The sequence below is a fragment of the Esox lucius genome, chromosome 9 (assembly GCF_011004845.1).
Source record: "Esox lucius isolate fEsoLuc1 chromosome 9, fEsoLuc1.pri, whole genome shotgun sequence".
Taxonomy (NCBI): Eukaryota; Metazoa; Chordata; class Actinopteri; order Esociformes; family Esocidae; genus Esox; species Esox lucius.
The window spans coordinates 22,585,509-22,612,536 of NC_047577.1; the positions used below are offsets into that span (position 1 = coordinate 22,585,509).

Sequence of the window (27,028 nt, forward strand, 5' to 3'; positions counted from 1 at the left end):
TAGCATAGTGGTCAGGTCCGTTTTCACACAGCAAACAGGATTTCCTGTTTCTTTACACTCGCAGGCAGGTGTGGTTTTGCATCAGGGGAAAACAACATTGTTGTCCTTTTCAGTCTCTCTCTGTGTGCAACCACCGCATTGTGGTGGGTTATCCTGACAGGATGACAGTTTAACCCTTACCTGTCTTTACTAAGGGCCCTTCACCATCTGACGACTATGTGTGCATCAACTAGGATTAAAGGCTGAGCAGAGTCAATGGCCAACACACTACACAAAACATGTGTACTAAATTAACTGACCTGCAGTTCTTTATGTTTCTTCACTGATCATTGGACTGAAGACTATAATAGGGCTTTTGGCTACACTAAAAAGCTGGACTAAAGCACTGGTACCAAAAGAAGTCCTGTTTGAATGCTACCCCATTAACATTATTATGGCTGATTGGCTGCCATTACATTAAATGATTCTGGTCCAATTCGGTAATCAATCCGTCTGATTGTGGTGAGTGGAGTGTTCACAACACAATGCACCATTTATCACTGAGTGCAGAGAGGATTATGTTGTCAAAACGACCCTACCGTTCAAAAGTTTAGGGTCATTTAGAAATATCTCTATTTTCCATGAAAACATACATGAAATTAATTTGAATACGAAATAGAGCAAAATTAATACAAGGGGGCCAAGCAATGAAGTTGCTGGAAGCCGCTTATGTTTGTACGTTTTATTATTAGGGGAACAAGCAACGAAGTTGCTGGAATCATCTTATGTTTGTACATTTTATTCTTCTTATTCTTCATCTTATTATTATTATTCTCCAGGGCCATTTTCAGAGGTCCCCTCTAGTTCAAAACGCTCCAAACTTTGCCTGATCCGAAGGACCTTGGACATCATGATACCCATACTCCTCATGGTGGCGCTGTAGCACTCAGTCGAAAATGGAAAAAGCTCAGATCTCATGAACCGAATGTCGTAGAGATATGCAACCAAGTTCCAGATATACCCCTTCTCATGCTGACCAAAAAAGTCTCTTGGGTCTTTCAAATTCGCCCCTTGGATTTTCCTTCATTTTGAATTTGGTGAAAAACACGTTAACAACCTCCAAGACCGCTGAACGGATTTGCATGCAGTTTGGTGTGAAGAACCTTTGAATCATTATCTTTAAAAGTTATGTAACGAAAGTTTATATCTCAAATAGTACGGCCGAAATCGGCGAATGAAATTGAGCTGGGCGGGTCTATGACTTTAGACGTCCATTAATCCCAAATGGAACATCAAACAGCTATGAAACAAAACATACTAGTACATGTGTCTCTCAGGAAGGGACAGAAAAAGTCCCATACAAAAATACCTCTTGGGGGCGCTATAAACATCACAGATGTTTCTCACGATTTTGCCATTAATAAAAACACACTTAAACAACTTAAATCTCCTCCGAAACCATTGAACAGATGTGGTTGACAATTGGTGTAAAGGACCACTGGACCATTGTATTTAAAAGTTATATTATTGTAAATGTTTCTGGTGGATGAGATGAGACTATGAGACTATTCAGACTGTCAGCCGGCCTTATGGTGTAGTGGGAACATCACGGTTCTTCATTATTGTGACCCAAGTTTGATTCCCTTCTCAGAAATTAAAAAGTCTGCCTCACATCAATGTTTTTTCACTAGGTGCTTTTCAGCCTTCACACAACAATACATCTGAAATACCATGATTTTCATTTATTTGCGAGAATAATTGTATTACATGACCCTTTTATACTGTTATTGTTTTCCAAAGAAAGGAAACATGCCATGGAGTGATTGGAGTCATTGATTTCGTTATAAGTAGGCTGTATAGCTATTAGCTAGCCATCTATAATAAACTTTGTACAACAGTACACTTTAGTTCCGTTACAAACGTTTTGTTACCCACATTATCTCAGCAAAATTGTAATGGCTGAGGTATAATGTACAGGATAGAGAGCTGGAGAGGATAGAGAGCTGTAGGGACAACCAGTAGCACCTGTGGTGTAGTGGGGACATCCCTATTCTTCAATATTCTGACCTTGGTTCGATTCCCCTTTGAGATGTTCCAAATATTGTATTTCAGAAATGAATATCCACTCAGTACTTTTCACCCATCACACAACAATATACACTCACCTAAAGGATTATTAGGAACACCTGTTAAATTTCTCATTAATGCAATTATCTAATCAACCAATCACATGGCAGTTGCTTCAATGCATTTAGGGGGGTGGTCCTGGTCAAGACAATCTCCTGAACTCCAAACTGAATGTCAGAATGGGAAAGAAAGGTGATTTAAGCAATTTTGAGCGTGGCATTGTTGTTGGTGCCACACGGGCCGGTCTGAGTATTTCACAATCTGCTCAGTTACTGGGATTTTCACGCACAACCATTTCTAGGGTTTACAAAGAATGGTGTGTAAAGGGAAAAACATCAAGTATGCGGCAGTCCTGTGGGCGAAAATGCCTTGTTGATGCTAGAGGTCAGAGGAGAATGGGCAGACTGATTCAAGCTGATAGAAGAGCAACTTTGACTGAAATAACCACTCGTTACAAACAAGGTATGCAGCAAAGCATTTGTGAAGCCACAACACGCACAACCTTGAGGCAGATGGGCTAAAACAGCAGAAGACCCCACCGGGTACCACTCATCTCCACTACAAATAGGAAAAAGAGGCTACAATTTGCACGAGCTCAACAAAATTGGACAGTTGAAGACTGGAAGAATGTTGCCTGGTCTGATGATTCTCGAATTCTGTTGAGACATTCACATGGTAGAGTCAGAATTTGGCGTAAACAGAATGAGAACATGGATCCATCATGCCTTGTTACCACTGTGCAGGCTGGTGGTGGTGGTGTAATGGTGTGGGGGATGTTTTCTTGGCACACTTTAGGCCCCCTTAGTGCCAATTGGGCATTGTTTAAATGCCACGGCCTGCCTGAGCATTGTTTCTGACCATGTCCATCCCTTTATGACAACCATGTACCCATCCTCTGATGGCTACTTCCAGCAGGATAATGCACCATGTCACAAAGCTTGAATCATTTCAAATTGGTTTCTTGAACATGACAATGAGTTCACTGTAATGAAATGGCCCCCACAGTCACCAGATCTCAACCCAATAGAGCATCTTTGGCATGTGGTGGAACGGGAGTGTATATCCCCTCTGTAATACCATGATTCTCATATATTTAGAATAATTGTTTTACATGACCTTTATTTATTATTCCTATTGTTTCTCTTCGTACTCAAAAGGCATATTTATCTCAAAAAGAATTCTCTCTAAATCTGTGTTAGTGAGCACTTCTCCTTTGCTGAGATAATCCATCCACCTCACAGGTGTGGCATATCAAGATGCTGATTAGACAGCAAGATTATTGCACAAGTGTTCCTTAGGCTGGCCACAATAAAAGGCCAATCTAAAATGTGCAGTTCCAGAACTTAGACGTCCATTAAAACCCGTCTGGGGCTCCATGCAAGATCTCACCTCGTGGGGCATCAATGATCATGAGGAAGGTGATGGATCAGCCAAGAAATACACGGCAGGACCTGGTCAATGACCTGAAGAGAGCTGGGACCACAGTCTCAAAGAAAACCATTAGTAACACACCACGCCATCATGGATTAAAATCCTGCAGCGCACGCAAGGTCCCCCTGCTCAAGCCAGCGCATGTCCAGGCCCTTCTGAAGTTTGCCAATGACCATCTGGATGATCCAAAGGAGGAATGGGAGAAGGTCATGTGGTCTGATGAGACAAAAATAGAGCTTTTTGGTCTAAACTCTACTCGTCGTGTTTGGAGGAAGAAGAAGGATGAGTACAACCCCAAGAACACCATCCCAACCATGAAGCATGGAGGTGGAAACATCATTATTTTGGGATGCTTTTCTGGAAAGGGGACAGGACGACTGCACCGTATTGAGGGGAGGATGGATGGGGCCATGTATTGCGAGGCCAACAACCTCCTTCCCTCAGTAAGAGCATTGAAGATGGGTCGTGGCTGGGTCTTCCAGCACGACAACGACTCGAAACTCACAGCCAGTGGCCTAGCCAGTCTCCAGAACTGAACCTAATAGAACATCTTTGGAGGGAGCTGAAAGTCCGTAAGGCCCAGCGACAGCCCCAAAACCTGAAGGATCTGGAGAAGGTCTGTATGGAGGAGTGGGTCAAAATCCCTGCTGCAGTGTGTGCAAACCTGGTCAAGAACTACAGGAAACGTAGGATCTCTGTAATTGCGTTTTTGCAGAGTATTGTATAAAACATGAACTTCCGGCATAAGGAAGAAAAAAAATCCAGCAGCTGCAGAAAGGCTCGGTCCCAGAGTTTTTTTGACAGGCCGTATGCCTCACTTATGGTGGCTTCATCCCATTCTGGTTGTGTGCTTATGTCCTCCATACACAGGATAAATCACATTTATTTATAAACCCTTTTTACAACAGCAGTTGTCACAAAGTACTTTACAGAGACACCTGGCCTTAAACTTCAAGGAGCAAACAACAGTAGTGTTGGATTTCAGGAGCAGCGAAGCGCATTGAAAGTTATACTTTTAAAGTTCCATGGTACAGCGGGTGGCCTTGGAATGCGTCTCTGTGTTGCCTCAGCAAGTGCTGCAATCTGCCTGTATGGCAACAAATTATGTCTCGTCCACTTGCTGGGGTATCTTCTCCCTGTACACTTCATACATAGTCTAACAGTATGTTTTGTACAGTGCTGGATGTCCCTTTGAAGATGGGCTGAGCGCCATAGTGCCTCTGAAGTCTGGAATCGCCCTCACACATAGTCTCGTAAATGCATCTGAATATTCCAGGATTCAGGGAGTCCACTGAGTCGGCGTGCCCCGACAGTGCGGTTTCACATTTTCCACACAGTTTAATACGTTATGATCCGACTGAGAACGTCCCTGTTTTCCTCCTGTTTGTTATGCTGCTCAATGGAGCGCCTGTATGCACTGTCATTTACCCTTCCAAGTAAGCCCAATTTCACAGCATTGTCCAGATGACTCCCGCTGCTCTCATGATTTCTCCCGATGCTCTCAATCCTCTTAGAAAGATGTTTCAAATCATAGCAACCCGTCCTCGACCAAGGTACCATCTCCACCAAATAGCAGACATGGAAACTAGAAGAGTGCCTTCTTTTGTATGCTAACCGTTTTTTTCTTCAAAAACCACGCCACATTAAACCTGTGGTTACTTTTACCAGCAGTTTGAGTGATGACAATATCCCGTGATGGGCACCAAGTCGCTTTAATTCAAGTTTTCCCTCCAAATTAAGGGTTTCAAACCAGTGCTTGAGTATGAAATCCACTTTATTCATTTTCTCAAGTTATCTGGCGTTTGTGAAGCTAACAAGCTAGCTAAGACAATCTCCCTCTTCAATCTTCTCGCCGACTAATGTTCGCGCCTGATAGCCAGACAGCCAATCAGGTCTGAAATACAAAATGACGCTGTAGTGGGGCTACTGGCTGTCAGCCCCACTTGGTATAATATTTGTGTGATCTACATTGATCACACTAACATTCTGAGCATGTGTATTAATATTTTCACACGTACAATGTAAATTGCATTGTGAGAGAGGGGCTAGCCCCACATTCACGCTTAACCTATGACCTACTACTGCGAACTCGAATCGGCAGAACGCAGTCTGAAGCAGCAAGGCAAGGCAATTAATTCCTAACACAAATTATATGCAATTTAGGAAGATGCTATATTCATAGATAATAAATTATAGGAATTAATCTTCGAGAAATAAAAATAAAATGTTTGTTGCAGTTCTTTCTTATGACAACAGGTGGGGCCGTGCCCTGCCCCTAAGGACCAGTCGCCCCTGACAGCTAGTATTGTTTCCCCGACCCGTGCATGTTGTTACTTTATTGGGTTGTGGCTATTACATTTGTTCACAGAATAGGGATGTTTTAAGAATACTCACTTGTGAGAGGCTTGAACACAAAATGTGTTGTATAGTTTGATTGACCGATTTGAGACATACAGCTGGACATGTGAATTGTAAACAATGTGTTTTATAGTTTGATTGACCGATTTGAGACATACAGCTGGACATTTGAATTGTAAACAATGTGTTTTATAGTTTGATTGAACGATTTGAGACATACAGCTGGACATTTGAATTGTAAACAATGTGTTTTATAGTTTGATTGACCGATTTGAGACATACAGCTGGACATTTAAATTGTAAACAATGTGTTTTATAGTTTGATTGACCGATTTGAGACATACAGCTGGACATTTGAATTGTAAACAATGTGTTGTATAGTTTGATTGACTGATTTGAGACATACAGCTGGACATTTGAATTGTGAACCTTGTTTGTCTTAAAACAGCAATAGGTAAGGGAAGATGTGATGTAAGAGCGCTTGAAGATAGGCTATGTAGACTGACACGATCGTGCCATTTGCTTGCCAGACTCCAAATTTGCAGGCAGAACAAATAAGGAATCAAGACTGAATCTTTACTCATTTAGCTATTCAAAACCAAAGTACTCTTCACAAACTATTGTCAACTGTGCCTGGCAGACTGCCTAGTGTCCTTAACAACTTGAATGAATCACCTGATCATCTGGATTCCTTATCCTAATAAGTTCTCACAGTTTCTCTATTTGTTGGAGACATAAGCTTTTCTATAGGTGTCGATTTGCCTAGTGACTGGGCCTTCTCAATCATGGTGGCACTGAACAATTAACGTCCTTCACAGCAATTCCAAGGTATAACAAGAGACGTTCCCTTGCCTCCACCATTTTAAAATCAGGGTTCTGAGTCCTTCCAGTTACAAAGTAATTAATTTATCCACCTATATACAGAGAAATAAACTTAGAACAAAGTCTCTTTCAACGCTGAGCCCTGTGTTAAAAGAATAAATACACATACAAAAGGGAAATAAGACATTAAGAAAAACTATCACAACAACAACAATTCCAACAATGCGCCAGTATGTGATTCAGTCACAATTAGATAAAATGGTAGCTTGTGGAGCTCAGCCACAGCCCCAGGACTTCACCTGTTGTCATGGTGTGTAAAAGGATGGCACATGGAGGTTCTTTCAACAAGATAGATCTCTATTCTGTCATAATTGAAAACACATAATGCATAATGTCCATATCCTATACAAAGTCTCCCGGGGACATCTTTGCTGCCTTAGAGAAGTGACTGTACAGTATAAGGCACCATGCATTGTCCATACAGCATTAACTGTTCTATATGATGATGCCACCCATCTAACAGCAAGGACTTCAATCTTTTTTAAGATGAATCTAGTTCTCTTAGATTTTGGGGGGACTGGTAATAAAAGGAATATAATTTATCCTTTAAATTAGTGAAATTAATTTCAGAGCAAACCTTAACAGCATCCCCAACAGCAGGGGTGGGTAGAGTACTGAAAATCTGTACTCAAGTAAAGGTACTGTTACTCGTCCTAAAATCTCCTTGAAGTACCACATGAAAAAACTTTTTATGAGTAAAAGAGTACTTGGTCAAAAACGTACTTGAGTACTAGTTACATATTTTGTTCAAGACATGGAGAGTGCCTGCCTCAAGTGGAGGAGTTTAAGTATCTAGGGGTCTTGTTCAACAGCGAGGGAAGGATGGAACGGGAGATTGACAGATGGATCGGTGCAGCTTCTGCAGTAATGCAGTCGATGTATCGGTCTGTCGTGGTGAAGAAAGAGCTGAGCCGCAAGGCGAAGCTCTCGATTTACCAGTCAATCTACGTTCCTACTCTCACCTATGGTCATGAGCTTTGGGTCATGACCGAAAGGACAAGATCCCGGATACAGGCGGCCGAAATGAGCTTTCTCCGCAGGGTGGCCGGGCGATCCCTTAGAGATAGGGTGAGAAGCTCGGTCACCCGGGAGGAGCTCAGAGTAGAGCCGCTGCTCCTCCACATCGAGAGGGGTCAGCTGAGGTGGCATGGGCATCTTTTTCGGATGCCTCCGGAACGCCTTCCTGGGAAGGTGTTCCGGTCCCATCCCACCGGGAGGAGACCCCGGGGAAGACCTAGGACACGCTGGAGGGACTATGTCTCCCGGCTGGCCTGGGAACGCCTCGGTGTCCCCCCGGAAGAGCTAGAGGAAGTGTCTGGGGAGAGGGAAGTCTGGGCATCCCTGCTTAGACTGCTGCCCCCGCGACCCGGCCCCGGATAAGCGGAAGAAGATGGTATGGTATGGTATGGTACATTATAAAGCCATAGTAACAACAAGAAAAAATTATTTAAGAAAGTACAAACACAAACTACATTGTTAATGTTTCAACAGGCATTTGTTTTCCTGAGCCCATAGCAATGCAGAATAGAAAAACAAAATAAATTGCAAAAGTAAATAATATTGTATTCCTATTATTAATCTGTGTTGCAAATACGATTCTTGCAAATGAAGGCCATCATACATGTTACTGGTCAAAATATATATATATATATATATATATATATATATATATATATATATATATATATATATATATATATATATATATATATATATATATATTGTATATATATATATATATATATATATATATATATATATATTGTGTAGTAATGCTCAGTACATCTTGTCAATCAAATATTTGTTGTTAGTAAGTCAGGTCTTGGGTGGAATGACTGACTGCTTTGCAACTAAGCCTCCTGGTTAGCAGCAATTACTTTCAACTAAAATCTAGCTAGCTAGACTGGGTATGTCGCTGCTAACGATAGTGCATTACTAAATAAAATTCAAGTCAAGCCCAATGATCAACTATACAAATATACTAACAAGTTGTAGTGTTATTATAGATTATAGGTTAGCTAGAATATTACATTATCATTAGGATATAATACATGTCGTTATACTGTACTTGTACTTGTCCTATGACAAAAAAAAAGAAAAGAAAAAAAGAGAGCCGGTTTGCTAACCTTACCTCTATGTGCTTGATGATGAGTTTTTGAAAGCATAGATGGTTACGTCTTAATTGGGAATAAAAAGACAAATGACTGTGTTACCTATTTCAAATTTAAATCGAAACATTTCGTGCAACTGTGGCCTGGGATTAGAATTTCCCTCGTCATCATCCTCCAATTGACAACTATCAACGTCGGTGTCTGTCATTTAATTAGCTATGTCTGTGCTTGCAGTCCAATGCATATTTAAAGGAGCAGGAGGGAACAACCAAATTCTAATCAAATCATGAAATGAAAAAAAAAACATTTTGACAATGACTGAAGACAACTGTTACGAAAGAGTAGATGAAATGTAAAGAGTACAATTATATATTTTTTTTAATACTTGAGTAAGAGTGAAGAGTACAGCCCCAGAAAGTAACTAGAAAAGTACTTGTTCCTCTGAAACTGTACTCTTTTACTCATTTGCGTTACTTGTAACTCGTTACTACCCACCCCTGCCCAACAGACATCTCAAGTCTATGACTGAAACAATGCCATCCAATGAGAAGAGGGTACATTCCAAAACCTCCAGCCTTCCTCCCAAGAATTACTGAAGCTCCATCTGGCAAAACCCAATCAAACATTCCTTCAGGAAAGCATCAAAGTCTTGTCTGAGTAAACAGCTAAGTAATGCTTCAGTGATCCCTTCAGCATTGGTGGACAACAATTCTAAGATCTAGAAAGAAAAGTAGTTGGTTTAGAGTTGTTAACTGTACATCTCAGATACTTAAACATCACGTTTTGCTCAGAGACGTTTTTCTTTCATCGATGAGAATGGTAAACTTAGGCCTAGTAGATTGCTGGCTGTCAAAAAATTTAGCATTTCCTTTGAGATAAAGTTGATTATTATTTCTAAGAAACATTAGAATGTATTACCCGTCCAATTGATGTGCCATTTTACTTTTGCAATTCAGTAAAACAAGATTTGGGTGGTCAGTATAAAGCCTAATGTTTTTGGCGATGTAATAAGCTGTTCTGAAGATACATTTAGTTCAAGTAATGGTTTCCTCTTGTGCCTTAAGGAAGCCTGCATCCAACACTTTTTTTATCTCTTTTGTAGAATTTCAGCGGCCAATTTAGGGCTTTGTGAAAGGTTGTGTTCATGTAACTTTATTTCTTAATGATGTCAGTTGTTTCTGCTTTGTATTTCCATATGGACAAACTCTGCAGTTTTGCAATTCACTTGAAAAAGTGTACCTTAGTGATCCTGTTCTTTGAGCACCAAGACACATTGCATCTTTGCGAACAGAGCAACCCTGGTTTGCTGTATACATAAATGGATGGGTTTTCTTAAAGTAATATTATTGAGAAATTATCCAACAACTGGGCAAACCATTGTCTGTGGCAATGGAGCTTTGGCTACTGGTCTGGACTGTGGCACTGTTGTTAATGTTCTAGGGCTGTGGCACTGCTGCTCTGACCTGTGGCACTGCCAATAAATGCAGTTAAAGGATTATTAGGAACACCATACTAATACTGTGTTTGACCCCCTTTCGCCTTCAGAACTGCCTTAATTCTACGTGGCATTGATTCAACAAGGTGCTGAAAGCATTCTTTAGAAAAGTTGGCCCATATTGATAGGATAGCATCTTGCAGTTGATGTAGATTTGTGGGATGCACATCCAGGGCACGAAGCTCCCGTTCCACCACATCCCAAAGATGCTCTATTGGGTTGAGATCTGGTGACTGTGGGGGCCATTTCAGTACAGTGAACTCATTGTCATGTTCAAGAAACCAATTTGAAATGATTCGAGCTTTGTGACATGGTGCATTATCCTGATGGAAGTAGCCATCAGAGGATGGGTACATGGTGGTCATAAAGGGATGGACAATGCTCAGGTAGGCTCTGGCATTTAAACAATGCCCAATTGGCACTAAGGGGCCTAAAGTGTGCCAAGAAAACATCCCCCACACCATTACACCACCACCAGCCTGCACAGTGGTAACAAGGCATGATGGATCCATGTTCTCATTCTGTTTACGCCAAATTCTGACTCTACCATCTGAATGTCTCAACAGAAATCGAGACTCATTAGACCAGGCAACATTCTTCCAGTCTTCAACTGTCCAATTTTGTTGAGCTTGTGCAAATTGTAGCCTCTTTTTCCTATTTGTAGTGGAGATGAGTGGTACCCGGTGGGGTCTTCTGCTGTTGTAGCTCATCCACCTCAAGGTTGTGCATGTTATGGCTTCACAAATGCTTTGCTGCATACCTCGGTTGTAACAAGTGGTTATTTCAGTCAAAGTTGCTCTTCTATCAGCTTGAATCAGTCGGCCCATTCTCCTCTGACCTCTAGCATCAACAATGCATTTTCGCCCACAGGACTGCCGCATACTGGATGTTTTTCCCTTTTCACACCATTCTTTGTAAACCCTAGAAATGGTTGTGCGTGAAAATCCCAGGAACTGAGCAGATTGTGAAATACTCAGACCGGCCCGTCTGGCAACAACAACAATGCCACGCTCAAAATTGCTTAAATCACCTTTCTTTCCCATTCTGACATTCAGTTTGGAGTTCAGGAGATTGTCTTGACCAGGACCACACCCCTAAATGCATTGAAGCAACTGCCATGTGATTGGTTGATTAGATAATTGCATTAATGAGAAATTGAACAGGTGTTCCTAATAATCCTTTAGGTGAGTGTATGTTGTCTTGGTTACTCTGACCATCTCTGTAAGATACACTAAACTGGAATTATCAATTAGTTGGTCTTAATTATTAGATTGTGTGGTACTATACTGTTTTCAAGTTAAAGATTGTATTGTCATATTATTACAATCTTCTGTTCAACTGTCTCAATTAAATTCACAAGCTTACATAGCGCTACTGCAATAAACGTAATAACCATTTAAAAAAAAAAAGTTTAGCTTCATGTACTCACATGAAACTTTCATGTGCTCACGTGAAACTTTCATGTGCTCACACAAAACCTAAAATTTTGTTTCATGTGATCACGTGAAACTTTCATGTGCGCACACAAAACCTTTTCATGTGCGCACATGAAAGTTTCAGCAAAGAACTACGGTTAGATGGCGGCTAAAGATGAGTTGGAAACGTTCCTTAAAAGCCGAAATATACCAGACAATATCATATTTAAACTGAAAGATGATAAAGTAAGTTATCTCCCTGTAAATTCATTGTATGTTATTTTTCAATGTTAACTTTGGACTATTGCCTATACTTCGTCTACTTTTAAATTTAGACTGTTAGTGTTAGCAATACTAACTAGCATACTTTTGCTAGCTCTCCCTGGTAACGTTAAGATAATGTTAGCATGTGCTTTTTTGAATATTTTTGCCTTTTTCCTTGAATTCTTCAAATCGACGTGAATGTCGGATGAAGAGCTGGGTCAATATATCGATAGATATGGAGACCGACTTGCTCTTCGAGCATTTTGTCGGCAAAGAACTTTGACGAACAACAGTGAGACAGTGAAGTCATCTCTGATGCACAGGGTTCGAGAAAAAATTGAAGGAAGAACCTCCACCGCAAGCATTAAACAGAAAATGGATGAATTGGAATTGAATGGAAACTTGATTTATGTCTGTGTACTGGGTATGTCTGTGTTTATGCATTAGATAACTACATGTAGGCAGTGTATGCAAAGCTGTCTGGCCGTCCACCCATCCATCTATTCGCTATTGTAATGCCAACTCACGATGAGGTTAGAAAGAGTGTGCCTTGGTTGTACAAGCCCATTAATGGCTGATCTGCTGATTTCTGCAGAACAAAACCAGGAGACATCATCACAAGAGGACTGAAACTCCAAAAGAGGATCACCCAGAGAAATCTTCTGATTCAGATGAGGCACCTACTGACTCAGTGCAAGAAACTCATAAAAGAGTAAGCTCCAGTAGATATTAGCTTACTAAATTTTTAATGACCCAATCGGAGATATGTTGTGCTGCCCCAATCACATTCTGTGTCAGGGATGGAATTTTTTCCCCCCATAAAGACATATTATGTTATGGTAGACATAAAAGCTTAGGTAATAATTCTGTTTGTTCAGTTTTTTGTTTTTTTTGCTTGATTACCATCAGACAGGGTGACCAGCCAGGCAATCAAGACCAGTCCCTCGTGAGATGAGTGACATAGAATTCATGCCTTCACTTTCTGATGATTGTTTAATGCTTGCGTCAAATGAACATGCAGACCAGTGCAGTTCTGAGGTGGATTCCCCAATTGCCCTTGCCATCCATGCATCTCTCGAAGACTTTGAAGTACAGTTTGGAGGAATTTGTGCTGGTGATGATTGTTGTGAAGACTCCACTCTTCCTTGGAATCCTTGTGATCTCAACAATATGCAGGTATAGCGTTGAACAAAGTTATTGCTGATAGTGATGAAACATCTTAATTGTCCCTATTGAGTAATTTAAATATAGTTTCTTATGTAAGGGACAATGTATTGTCCACCGTTTGGACAATACATTATCCTGTTTATTATACGGCTACTTACCAAAAGTAGCTGTATAATAAGCGCTGCGCGTCAGGGAGTTCTTTGCCTCCCCCTCCCCCATTAATTCAGTTTAACAGGACACCTTGGCGGCCGTTATCCCTTAATCTACCTGCCAATCAGAAAATAGTATTTCTTCTCTCGTCATCATTTCTGCTGTATGATAAACTGAATGTCAACATGGATTGTCAGTCATTAATTGTAAGTCATTTTCTGTCAACAAACTAACTTATTTAATCAATCAATAATCTCACCTAATTGTTTATTATTATTATTATTTTTATTGCAGCATTCTACAATGAATGATGGACCTGCATCATCAAACAGTCTTACAGCATCACCAGATCAGTCTGAAAAATAAGTCTTGTATGTGTAATTAAGGCGAGTAAACATAGTTCATGACATCCTTAATGTCTTCATGGAACCAAGAGTATTGAATGTTAATCTGAAAATGGAGTTTATGAATGAGAAAGCTGTGGACAGTGATGCTGTGTCAAGAGAGGTGTATTCAGCCTTCTGGGAACACTTCTTGGAACAATGTGAGGGGGAAGAAGAGAGAGTTCACAGACTACGACCAGACAATTCTGAGAAGGAAGAGTCTGGTTGAAAGGATACTTGGACCACGGCATCATGCCTATCATACTGTCACCAGCTTTTGTTCTTGCCAGCTGCCAAGGAGTCAGCTGAGTGGATGAAGAACACTTGATGATGTCCTTTGCCAGATTCCTGTCAGTGACTGAGAGACAATCCATTGAAAAAGCAATGCAGGGCAGCATGGATGAGAGTGATGAGGAGGAATTACTCAACCTCTTCTCACGAATGGGTGCACCCTGCCTGCCCTGTAAAGATAACCTAAGGGCTACCATTGTAACAATGGCACACAAAGCTCTTCTCAAAGAGCCAACATTTATTATTGATTGTTTCCAGTCCAGTATTTACACTGCTTTGCCAACTCCCATAACCAAAGGCCGCCTAATGGAGTTCTATGAATCTAAGCGACCAACCAACAGGAAAGTGGCACAGATGATTAAACAATCAAATGCGTACACAGGAGCAGGCAGCCCTCCACCACCTAATATGATATGTCAGAAGCATTGACCAAAAGAAGCTAGAAACCTTTTTGCGCTTCTGCACAGGCTCCACAGTGCTGTGCAAAGACAAAATTGAAGTAACCTTTAATTAACTGTGTGGTTTAAGTTGCAGGCCTGTTGCACACACTTGTGGAGCAGTACTTGAGTTACCATGCATCTACAGCACATACCCTGAATTTCGAACAGAATTTGACTGTTTACTGTCTGGTGATTGTTTCACAATGGCTAATGTGTAGACAAAGTTACACTTTTCACTTTTCTGTGGGAAAAACGTGAATCCTAAAAAGGAGTTAAAACATGAGATACCTATTGACAATCAATGTTTGTTGTTATAATGGATGTAAGAAATGATGTTATTAACCATCAATGTTTGGGTGTCAGTAGAATCCATAATAGGCTTCATGATGATAACAGCTGAGTGAGCTTTTCAAAGAGGTGGTAACTCATCAACACTCCACTTCCATTTACTTCCATAAATGCGAATGTCAGTGTTGTCGTGGATTTATGGAGACATTGAGCATAAATAGTTTTCACATCTCGCACACAGAAACTGTAATGCATCCCGTTAAATTTGCATATTTAAGATGCAGAGGTAAACAACACAGTAGCTCACTTGTTATAAGAAGGTAAATGGTATCTTGTTTTTCCAAAGTGATATTGTCAAATGTAATGACAAACAAATGAGACAAATGGAGAGTTTACGATAAACAGCTGCTGTGAGGGTGAAAATGTTATCGTCACAGATAAATATATAGACAGTGTATTTAAAAAAATTGAAAACATCTAGTGCTAAAACGATTAGTTGATTAATTGATCTATCTTTAAATCGTTTTGGTTGTTTATCCAGCCAAAACATTAATTGCTTCCAGTTTTTCTAATGTGAAGATTTGCTGCTTTTTCTGTTTGATATTACTGTAAATTCACTCCTTCGAGTTTTGGGTGAGTTGGTCGGTCAAAACAAGACATTTGAAGGAGTCACTTGGGCTCTGAGTGGTCGTGATGGGCATTTGGTAATGCTAATTTCTGAGCATGTTTGCTCAAATTAACTTATGATTTGGTACTAATTGTAGGGAAAATATTAGTGTCCTTGAAAGAAAGATTCCATCAAAACCAAGTACATCATTTATTTGTTGTTGGAAACTTTAATATCTAATTTGTTGAGTTATTTTTGTACATTCAGGTAACCTGCTCCAGAAAGGTATGTTGTCCTGTTGGGTTGTTATAGAATAATACAAAGAATAATAACTTTTACTTATTTTTTTATTAAGCATAAATGTTTGTTATGTAAAGTACTGACATGTGTTTTTGCAGATTTCCGTTTAGCAGTTAAATACACTACATACTTGCTGTTAATTAGAACGTTTGGACAGTGATGGTGTCCAGAAAGGTCTGCTGTCCTGTGTAGTTGTTGTAATAGATGCAAGAAAAGTAAAACTTTTACTTACTTGTTATTAAGCATAAATGTTTGTTAGGTTATATTTATTTTATGCATTTTCAGGGAAGCTGTTATTACTGTACAATACTGCAGAATATCGCATTTCACACGTTCACTTGTTTTACATTTCGGCAAATGGCAAATACCAGTGGCTGTTTTTGTTGAAGCCTCACTTGGTAAACATACTCAAAATGTCCAAGATACTGTTAAATTAAAATTACAACTTTCTCATTCATGTCATATGCTTCCTTTCTTTGCTGTGCTTGTGTCCATATTTCCCTGTTCATGACTGATGTGAGGGCAAAGCAAAATATCCTACATTAATAAGATTCATAATACAGATAACAGACAAATTAACAGTGTCAAACGGTGTTTCTCAAGTGCAAATACAAATCCAATGCTTGATAAGCATCAGCCAAAAGATGCAATTGTGACTCAACCATCAGGAGGTTGCAGATGTTGTAGATGTCTGTGTCACATGGTCGAAATGTGCAGCTACTCTGACAAAGCTGTAAATCGTCTCTTTCCACTGGGGAAATGCAGTCATCAGTTCTGTGGAGTTCAGGGAACATGTACATGACTCTGGGTCGACCACTGGGCACTCTGTCATTCTTTGATGGTCTGATGACATGGGAATCCCACACACGGGTAGTCTCATCTAACTCATCCAGGAAAAAAGGTTTATTGGGAAGAAATTAAGTGATTTTTTAATTTAGGGCCTAACATAAAATATATAACAAAATCTAGTTTACCATAGAATGTAACACTATTCTTTATATTGGAGCGCCATCTACAGGTGCTGGTCATAAAATTAGAATATGATTAAAAAATATATTATTTCAGTAAATCCATTCAAAAAGTGAAACTTGTATAATGTATACATTCATTCCACACGGACTGATATAATTCAAGTGTTTATTTCTTTTAATTTTGATGATTATAACTGACAACTAATGAAAACCCCAAATTCAGAATCTCAGAAAATTTTAATATTGTGAAAAGATTCAATATTGAAGACACCTGTTGCCACACTCTAATCAGCTAATTAACTCAAAACATTTGCAAAGGCCTTTAAATGGTCTCCCAGTCTAGTTCTGTAGACTACACAATCATGGGGAAGACTGCTGACTTGACAGCTGTCCAAAAGACGACCATTGACACCTTGCACAAGGAGGGCAAGACCCAGAAGGTCATTGCTAAAGAGGCTGGCTGTTCACAGAGCTGTGTCCAAGCACATTAATAGAGAGGTGAAGGGAAGGAAAAGATGTGGTAGAAAAAAGTGTACAAGCAATAGGGATAACCGCACCCTGGAGAGGATTGTGAAACAAAACCCATTCAAAAATGTGAGGGAGATTCACAAAGAGTGGACTGCAGCTGGTGTCAGTGCTTCATTAACCACCACGCACAGACGTATGCAAGACATAGATTTCAGCTGTCGCATTCCTTGTGTCAAGCCACTCTTGAACAAGACACAGCGTCAGAAGCGTCTCTCCTGGGCTAAAGACAAAACGGACTGGACAACTGCTGAGTTATTTTCTCTGATGAAAGTACATTTTACATTTCCTTTGGAAATCAAGTTCCCAGAGTCTGGAGGAAGAGAGGAGAGGCACAGAATCAATCAATCAATAAAATGTATTTATAAAGCCCTTTATACAACAGCAGTTGTCACAAAGTGCTTTACAGAGACACTCGGTCTTAAACCCCAAGGAGCAAACAACAGTAGTGTTGGATTTCAGTGGCTAAGAAAAACTCCCTAAGAAGGCCGAATTTTAGGAAAAAACCTAGAGAGGACCCATGCTCACAGGGGTGACCAGTCCTCTTCTGGCTGTGCCGGGTGAGATATTAAGAGTCCAATTGGACTAATTTATAAATTTCTCTGGGCTAAATCCAGAGAATATTTGATTTTAGCCAAGGTCAAAAGTATGACCAGGTGGACAAGGACCAGGTACTCCGCAGGTGTGGACCAGGACCTCATAAAACTGTAGGTGACTGAGAAAAGTTAGAAAGTGCATTCCTCACATCCCCCAGCACAATAATATAGCAGCGTAACACCTTGGAACTGAGACGGGGGGTCCGGCGACACTGTGGCCCTACCCGGGGGAGGCCCAGGACAGGGACCAACAGGCAGGAAATCAATCCACCCACATTGCCAGGCATCAACCAAAGGGACACCCACCAACCGCAACCCCCCAATCCACGTTGCTTGAAGTCCAGTGTAGTTTCCACAGTCAGTGATGGTTTGGGGTGCCATGTCATCTGCTGGTGTTGGTCCACTGTGTTTTCTGAGGTCCAAGGTCAACGCAGCCGTCTACCAGGAAGTTTTAGAGCACTTCATGCTTCCTGCTGCTGACCAACTGTATGGAGATGCAGATTCATCTCTTGGCAAGACTTGGCACCTGCACATAGTGCCAAAGCTACCAGTACCTGGTTTAAGGACCGTGGTATCCCTGTGCTTAATTGGCCAGCAAACTCGCCTGACCTTAACCCTATAGAAAATCTATGGGGTATTGTGAAGAGGAAGATGCGATACGTCAGACCCAACAATGCAGAAGAGCTGAAGGCCACTATCAGAGCAACCTGGGCTCTCATAACACCTGAGCAGTGCCACAGACTGATCGACTCCATGCCACACCGCATTGCTGCAGTAATTCAGGCAAAAGGAGCCCCAACTAAGTATTGAGTGCTGTACGTGCTCATACTTTTCATGTTCATCCTTTTCAGTTGGCTAACATTTCTAAAAATCTTTTTTTTGTATTGGTCTTAAGTAATATTCAAATTTTCTGAGATACTGATTTTGGGATTTTCATTAGTTGTCAGTTATAATCATCACAATTAAAAGAAATGAACATTTGAAATATATCAGTCTGTGTGTAATGAATTAATATAATATAATATACAAGTTTCACTTTTTGAATGGAATTACTGAAATAAATAAACTTTTTGATGATATTCTAATTATATGACCAGCACCTGTACTGGACGACTCGTAAATCACACAAAAATTATTCCTGCACGCATTAGCTGTGCTCTGTTTTAACAGTTTAACGCCAACTCCTGTCAGTAATACTTCGGATATCCCAAAATGTATTATTTATAATAATACAAATAATATATTGAATTTATATTGCGCTTTTCACAGACTCAAAGTCGCTTCAAGATTAGTGTGCAGAATGCCGTAGGTTACACAACATCCAAACACAGGAACAAATGATATGCTCTTGCCAACAGCATGAATTTAGCCTTCTAATTTGCTTCAGCAATCATGAGCAACATCACATTAATTAGCCGGGACATTCTAAAATGCTTAACTTGAAAAAGCTTTTACGTGGTTTAATGTATCTAAACAACAATCAATCATCACCAAATTCCTCTCTCATGTTGCTCCTCATAACCACTGAAAACTTCAAAATTTGGTGATCACTGATCCTTGTTTAGGTACATTAAACCACGTTAAGCTTTTCACCTTAGGACAAATAAAGCCCATGAGAACCGTGGAGAGTCAACCCACAGCTGCTCTGCTGGCCTGCTGAAAATGTGAAGCAGAAACGCTTAATGTCAGATAATGTCCATAATAATTAGACTTTGGGTGGTTTGACAGTTTTCAGTGGTTATGATGAGCAAAATTATAGAAAAATTTGGTGATGATTGAACGTTGTTTAGGTACATTAAACCACGTTAAGCTTTTCAACTTAAGCGTTTTAGTCCCAGCCAAGCAGACGCACAGTGATTTGTGACAGCCTAGGTTTACAGTACTGGATTATGCCCATGAAGCAGAACTGAAATAGACATCTGTCCAAATATGCACTGTCGAACAAACCACAGTCCTTCAGATCAGCAAACAGACAGATGTAAATCTCAATTCATTCTCTCCTGAGGAAGCCCCACCAACTTTCTATCCACTGATTGGCCATGCTTGTCCCTTCAATGTAGCTGTCAATAGCAGGGCCATCGTGAATGTTGCGACGGAGAAAGCACTGACAGTCTCTGACTTTACCATTCTCAGTACCTCGGTCGCCTCAGACAATCTTTGGACAACCATCCAACCTTTCCACTGCCTCCATGTAGTAGCCACCGATATGTTTTGGGTCACTGCTTGTGGTAAATGCATTCATCAAGGTTATTTTCCGCGAATTCTCGTAGAATTAACCGAACATCCTCTTTCCTTATGTTTAATCCATTCTCCTTGAATTTTGTGTACATCCACCTATATCCGTGGAGTTGGCCAGATGTTTGTAACTGTTCATAAATGAAAGAAATTGCCCGATCCAAATCGCTGTATCCCTTGCGCTGGAACAGATTACAAGACTTTAAAATCCGTCGTATCGAAACAATATAATGGTAACGATTTACAAGCAAAGCAGCAATGTCCTTATAATGAAGACCTAGATAAAATATAGTACAACTAACTCCTGTACTGTAGTCATTTCTCCAGCTGTCACGGTGTCCAGTGTGGCCCAGGCTACATACGGCTTTCATGTGCTCACACAAATGTTCCTTGTACTCACGTGAAACTTTAATGTGCGCACGTGAAAAAGTTTCGCCTGAGCAAATGAAAGTTTCGTATGAGCACAACAAACTTTTTTTTACTCATGTCCCCTTAGGGGCTCCGTACCAGAGCACATGAGCGGAGTGGAGCGGTGAGAATCTCAGCTCATCGCTCACGGAACTGTTCACCCCTCCGCTCCCCCGTTCAAAGCCACATCACGCAACTCCGCTCATTATCGCTCAGCGCTCAACGCATTTGCTTCGCGCTCCACTCAAATCTCCCCCCGCTCGCACCAAAAAAGGAAACAAATCTACATGTAGATTTCACTTTTAGCTCAGACCACAACCTTTTTAAAAAATGCTACATCCAGCTCTCTTTTTCTCTCCTTTGTTATTGTTGGGCCTTTGCGTACAGTGAAGAAACTTCTGAATTCCTCAACCGTTTTCTTTTGTTTCTGCTGCTCCTTCTCTCGCTCAATTAAATACAAATTCACCGACGACACAAATTAAATAAAACGAATCCATTAGGCCTACTTGAATGACAAAACGAATTTGTTTGAATATTACACTATATTTAATTTAAACTTTGTTACAAGTTAAGTATTCAATTTGCTAACCTATTGCTGTCTTCCCAGCGTGTTCACGTAGCACACTTTCGTGTTTTCGAGAGATGTGTCTTTTCAGATTCCAAAATGAATCTTTACTTACAAAAACGATGTCTCCACATTCGTTTTCTTGTAGCACATTATCATTGTTAGTTCATTTTATTTTAAGACTACACCTGTATGACTTGTCATTTTATTTTTTAAAGTACTTTTTGAACTCCATTATGTCTACTGTCTATTGTCTGTTGTACTGTGTGTTGATGACTTTGCAAGACACAGATGGATTTTGGGTCAGGCCCGACTGAGAATGCTTAGACTCGCGTTTGAGCGCAGCGGGAAATAGGGCGCTCACTCCGTCCTTTTAAAAATGCCGCTCTGCGCTCTGTCCAAATCCGCCCGCTCCCGCTCGCTCCCGCTCAACTCCGCTCACATGCTCTGCTCCATACTAATGTAATGCTATCGTCAATATTATTGGTAAAGTTCACTAACTAGTTGTAAAATTTCAAAACGATGCCTTTTTTTTCCATCTAAGAATGCATTGTTTACAGATTTATCATTAAAGATGTATGTAGTTTCAGCCTGTGTTAAGCAATGGACATAGTGGTCCTAGCCTCAACAACGGTGTGTGATGTCACTTGGAGTCTGTTTCCTTATATGGAAGACCGTATAAACAGAATGTTAGCTTAACATTTTGCAGATTTGTTTAAACAATATAGTATATACAGCTCCGGTAAAAAATAAGAGACCACTGCAACTTTTTCTTTCCTTTCCAAAAAAGTTGAAAATGAACAGGCAAGTTATCAATTTTATTCCCAGTGAACTAACGCTAGTTAGGCTAGTGTGACCAGAAGTCTTCGTTTGCCCGGGACTGTCCTGGTTTCAAGCTGGGTGTCCCGGTCCCGACAAATATCTGTAACACTAAAATGTCCCGGTTTTCGCCATTAATTACCAAAATGTCCGGTTTTCACCACAATAATAATAATAATACAATAATGTTTCCAAGTACGAGTCGGAGCCAAACAAACAACAGTGTAGAACAGCGTAGCAAAGCAACAGTTCTCATCAAATCACAAGCATGCATGATGACCAATATTCGTGCATAATCGCATACATGTTCGCATGCATAAGCGCATACACTCACCTAAAGGATTATTAGGAACACCTGTTCAATTTCTCATTAATGCAATTATCTAATAAACCAATCACATGGCAGTTGCTTCAATGCATTTAGGGGTGTGGTCCTGGTCAAGACAATCTCCTGAACTCCAAATTGAATGTCAGAATGGGAAAGAAAGGTGATTTAAGCAATTTTGAGCGTGGCATGGTTGTTGGTGCCAGACGGGCCGGTCTGAGTATTTCACAATCTGCTCAGTTCCTGGGATTTTCACGCACAACCATTTCTAGGGTTTACAAAGAATGGTGGGAAAAGGAAAAAAACATCCAGTATGCGGCAGTCCTGTGGGCGAAAATGCATTGTTGATGCTAGAGGTCAGAGGAGAATGGGCCGACTGATTCAAGCTGATAGAAGAGCAACTTTGACTGAAATAACCACTCGTTACAACCAAGGTATGCAGCAAAGCATTTGTGAAGCCACAACACGCACAACCTTGAGGTGGATGGGCTACAACAGCAGAAGACCCCACCGGGTACCACTTATCTCCACTACAAATAGGAAAAAGAGGCTACAATTTGCACAAGCTCACCAAAATTGGACAGTTGAAGACTGGAAGAATGTTGCCTGGTCTGATGAGTCTGGATTTCTGTTGAGACATTCAGATGGTAGTCAGAATTTGGCGTAAACAGAATGAGAACATGGATCCATCATGCCTTGTTACCACTGTGCAGGCTGGTGGTGGTGATGTAATGGTGTGGGGGATGTTTTCTTGGCACACTTTAGGCCCCTTAGTGCCAATTGGGCATCGTTTAAATGCCACGGCCTACCTGAGCATTGTTTCTGACCATGTCAATCCCTTTATGACCACCATGTACCCATCCTCTAATGGCTACTTCCAGTAGGATAATGCACCATGTCACAAAGCTCGAATCATTTCAAATTGGTTTCTTGAACATGACAATGAGTTCACTGTACTGAAATGGCCCCCACAGTCACCAGATCTCAACCCAATAGAGCATCTTTGGGATGTGGTGGAACGGGAGCTTCGTGCCCTGGATGTGCATCCCACAAAACTGCAAGATGCAATCCTATCAATATGGGCCAACATTTCTAAAGAATGCTTTCAGCACCTTGTTGAATCAATACCACGTATAATTAAGGCAGTTCTGAAGGCACAGTATTAGTATGGTGTTCCTAATAATCCGATGGTTACTTTCGTAACCCCAGTTCTATGAGTGGAGCGTTGCCCATAGGGGCTTCGCTCCTATTGGTTTACCCTCTCTGCCAATCGGCAGTCACTGAACATTTAAATATGCAAATAGCATTGCTCTAAGCCACCTGCCCCATGGCTATAAAAGCAATGCACAGACCCCAATCAGCCTCCCGACATACCTTTCTTCATGAGAAAAGCAGTCAGTGACAGATCAGGGTCCGAACCCTATGGGCGACGCTCCACTCATAGAACTGGGGTTACGAAAGTAACCATCGTTCTATATCGTGAAGCTTTGCCCATAGGGGCTTCGCTCCTATTGGTTTAGGGCAAAGCGAGCGAGCCCAAGATGTACTCCCTGTCTGACACCCACCTCACAAAGAGATTAGCACCAAACAGGACGGCCTAGGCGTGGACACCACGCCACTGAGCCGCTTCCATCCGACTCACACTAGCACATACGGTTGCGTGCTGACCACAGCCCTCAACCGAATGCACACACAACACCAACCCAACCGGCACCTCCTCAATCAGTCCCTACTGAATTGGAGGGTCCGAGGCCAGCCCAGAGAACACGCCGAGACCCGGACTCGGCGCCCCAGTAGACGCTCAATCAACACAAAGGCGAGCGTCCCACACACAAGTGCACAGGCATACCGGAGCCGCGAACGGGCCCATACCCATGAGCCGTCCCAGTAGCCCTACGGACCCAGCTCACACCACTGACTCAGCCACGCTGAGCACAGAGTGGGCCAACGTGCCTGTGGCCATGTCACGCAAATAGAATCGGACAAACGGCGACGGTGTCCCCCAGGACGCAGCAGCACAGATGTCCTCCACCCCCACGCCCTTAAACAGTGCGGCCGAGGCCGCCACCCCACGCGTGGAGTGGGCCCCGAACCCAATAGGCGTAGGGACACCACGTGACGAATAGGCAAGATCAATCGCCTCACACAACCAATGAGACAGACGCTGTTTCGACAACGGCTGACCCACCTTAGGGCCACCGTGACACACACAGAGTTGTGGCGCGGCCCGCACCGCGGCCGTGCGTAGCACATACTGTGCCAAAGCGCGGACCGGGCACAGACGGTGCAACCTCTCCTCCCTCTCACTCGCATGGGGAGGAGGAGAGAACGCCCACAAGACCATCTTCATGGAACGAAACAACGCCTTGATCACCTTGGGCAGAAAAGCCGGGTTAGGGAGCAACACCGCCCTGCTGCCATCGCCATTGATGGTAAGACAGCCAGGCTGCGTCGACAGCGCACAAAGGTCACTGACCCGCTTAGCAGAGGTCAGAGCCAGCAAAAGGGCCGTCTTAAGCGATAGCACCTTCAAAGGTATCTGGTCAATAGGTTCGAACGGCGTGTCACACAACGCCTCCAGAACCAATGCCAAATCCCACTGAGGCAACGTCCGCCGGACCACCGGCCTAAGACGGCGGGACCAGGCCAGAAACCGTTTGACCAAGGGGTGGCTAAACACAGACACGCCATTGAAACCCTCATGACACGCCGAAACAGCACAAGCATACACCTTCAGCGTGCCAGGGGACCTCTTCTGCTCAAAGAGACTCTGCAGGAACGACAGGACACTGCCGATGTCACAACAGAGGGGGTCCACACCCCTGTCCTCACACCAGCGGGCGAAGACACCCCAGCGGCTAGAGTAACTAGCCAGCGTTGAGGCAGCCCTCGCGCCCTGGATAGTCGCGACCACCTCCGCAGTCAGTCCCTGACGTCGCAGTCTGGCCCTCTCAGGAGCCAAGCCCGCAGTGGCTGGCCCAGCACCGGGAACGCCCCTATCGAGCCGTTCGCCTGCGACAGCGCCCCGTGGCGATGAGGGATCGGCCACGGCGTCCCTACCGCCATTTGAGCCGCCTCCGCAAACCACAGGGCCCCCGGGCGAAAAGGGGCGATCAAGATGAGCGACAGCCCTTCCGACCGCACCCGAGACATGACCGGGAGAATGCACTGCAGAGGGGGAAAAGCGTACAACAGGGCTCTCGGCCACGGCCGGTGAGCCAATGCGTCCACGCCCAACGGGGGCCTGTCCCGCGCTCGAAGAGAGTACCACAGGGGACAATGAGCGTCCTCCCGGGACGCGAACAAGTCCACCTGCGCCCTCCCGAAGCGCCTCCAGAGCTCGGCCACAATGTCGGGGTGAAGACGCCACTCGTCGTCCCGGGGGCCGCCCCGGGACAACAGGTCCGCGCCCACATTGAGCTCTCCGGGAATGTGCAGAGCCCTTAGAGACCTGAGGTGCATGTGAGCCCATTCCCAAATCTGCACCGCCAACAGGTGGAGGGGTAGAGATCTGACCCCGCCTTGCCTGTTCACGTAGGCGACCGCCGTGCGATTGTCTGACCACACTAGTACGTCCCGTCCCCGTAGGGCCGGCGCGAAGTGCAGCAACACGCGCCGGATCGTGTCTAACTCCAGCCAGTTGATGTGACGCTCCAAAGGAGGCCACACACCCCTGACCGAGCGCGACTGGCACGTCCCGCCCCAGCCCGTCAGAGAAGCGTCTGTGAAGACTGGAACCCGAACCGACACTCTGCCCATGGGAACCCCCCGGAGCAGAGTGCGCGGATCCCCCCAGAAAGCCAGGTCCCGCCCCAAAGAGTCCGGGACTCTGACCAACCGACGCCGGTGGCGCACCGGGTCCAAACGTTGGCGAGCGAACCAACGTTGAAGACCCCTCATGTGCAGCATCCCCAGCGGGACCACTGCGTGAGCGGACGACATCAGGCCCAAGAGAGACATGATGGCGTGCACCGACACCATGTGGGACGGCTGGACATGTGCCAAGGCTCGCAGAATGGTCTCTCTGCGCGCCTCAGACACCCGAGCCCTCATAGAGACTGTGGACAACTGGAGCCCCAGAAATACCACCAGTCGGCAGGGCTGGGGAGCACTCTTCCCCCAATTCACCGCAAAGCCCAGGCGAGTGAGCTGAGACACTAGCCGGAACGTGTGAATTCTGGCCTGCTCCGCCGAGTGCGCCAGAACTAACAGGTCGTCCAGGTAGGCCAGAACCCTGACCCCCTGACCCCTCAACGGTCCCAGGGCAGCCTCTACGCACTTGGTGAAAGTGCGGGGAGCCAACGCGTACCCGAACGGAATCCTCGTATACTCGTACGCTTGGCCCTGAAAGGCAAACCGCAGGAACTTCCTGTGGCGCGGCAGGACAGGGACATGGAAGTAAGCATCCTTCAGATCGATGCTGACGCAAAAATCCCCGGGGTGCACGCACTCCATGAGACGTTTCGTCGTAAGCATGCGAAAAGGCCGTTTTGACACGCAATTGTTCAAAACGCGCAGGTCCAAAATCGGCCGCATGCCTCCCGTCTTCTTGGGAACCAGGAAGTATGGGGAGTAAAAACCCCTCTCCCTCTGCCCCAACGGGACTAGGGACACCGCCCCCTTCTCCAGAAGGTCCGCAATCTCTCCCTGCAGGGCTGCGACCTTCGCAGGAGACGACATGACGGTCTCCACAATCCCCGAGAACGGGGGAGGCTGACAGTGAAACTGCAGCGCGTACCCCTTCCTCAGCGTCACTTCCAACCACCCCGACAGAGTGCATAGCCGACGCCACTCTGAGTAGAACAGAGAGAGCGGGCGAGCACGCAGCTGAGGGGCCGTGGTCAACCATCGATTGTAAGCGTCCTCTGCCCCGACCGCCGCGGGAGGGCCGTCCAT

At 43.4% G+C, this 27,028-nt stretch overlaps 1 protein-coding gene and 1 long non-coding RNA gene across 3 annotated transcripts; one reads left to right on the forward strand and one right to left on the reverse strand.

Annotated features, from left to right (window-relative positions):
• The first annotated feature begins 11,824 nt into the window (after positions 1-11,824).
• Positions 11,825-16,145, forward strand: LOC109616084. 2 transcript variants are annotated; one of them, XR_002197151.2, is made up of 5 exons: positions 11,825-12,044; positions 12,274-12,486; positions 12,658-12,774; positions 12,972-13,238; positions 13,674-16,145. It is a non-coding gene; the product is annotated as an uncharacterized LOC109616084 (long non-coding RNA). The 2 variants fall into 2 exon arrangements; XR_002197150.2 differs by lacking the exon at positions 12,274-12,486.
• A 7,893-nt stretch (positions 16,146-24,038) lies between these two features.
• LOC105026845 lies at positions 24,039-27,028 on the reverse strand. The gene is made up of 3 exons (XM_020049510.2): positions 25,067-27,028; positions 24,660-24,902; positions 24,039-24,578 (listed from the first exon to the last, which is right to left on the reverse strand). The coding sequence occupies exons 1-3, from the start codon at positions 27,026-27,028 to the stop codon at positions 24,039-24,041; spliced, it is 2,745 nt and encodes a 914-aa protein (XP_019905069.2).

What these genes read in the sequence shown, in the direction of transcription:
- LOC105026845 (XM_020049510.2), bottom strand. Translation starts at nt 27,028, where the DNA reads ATGGACGGCCCTCCCGCGGCGGTCGGGGCAGAGGACGCTTACAATCGA. An exon ending in TGAGAGGGCCAGACTGCGAC is followed by an intron (nt 24,903 to 25,066) that starts GTCAGGGACTGA and finishes TCGTTCCTGCAG; the next exon opens with AGTCTCTTTGAGCAGAAGAG. An exon ending in TTGACCAGATACCTTTGAAG is followed by an intron (nt 24,579 to 24,659) that starts GTGCTATCGCTT and finishes CTGTCGACGCAG; the next exon opens with CCTGGCTGTCTTACCATCAA.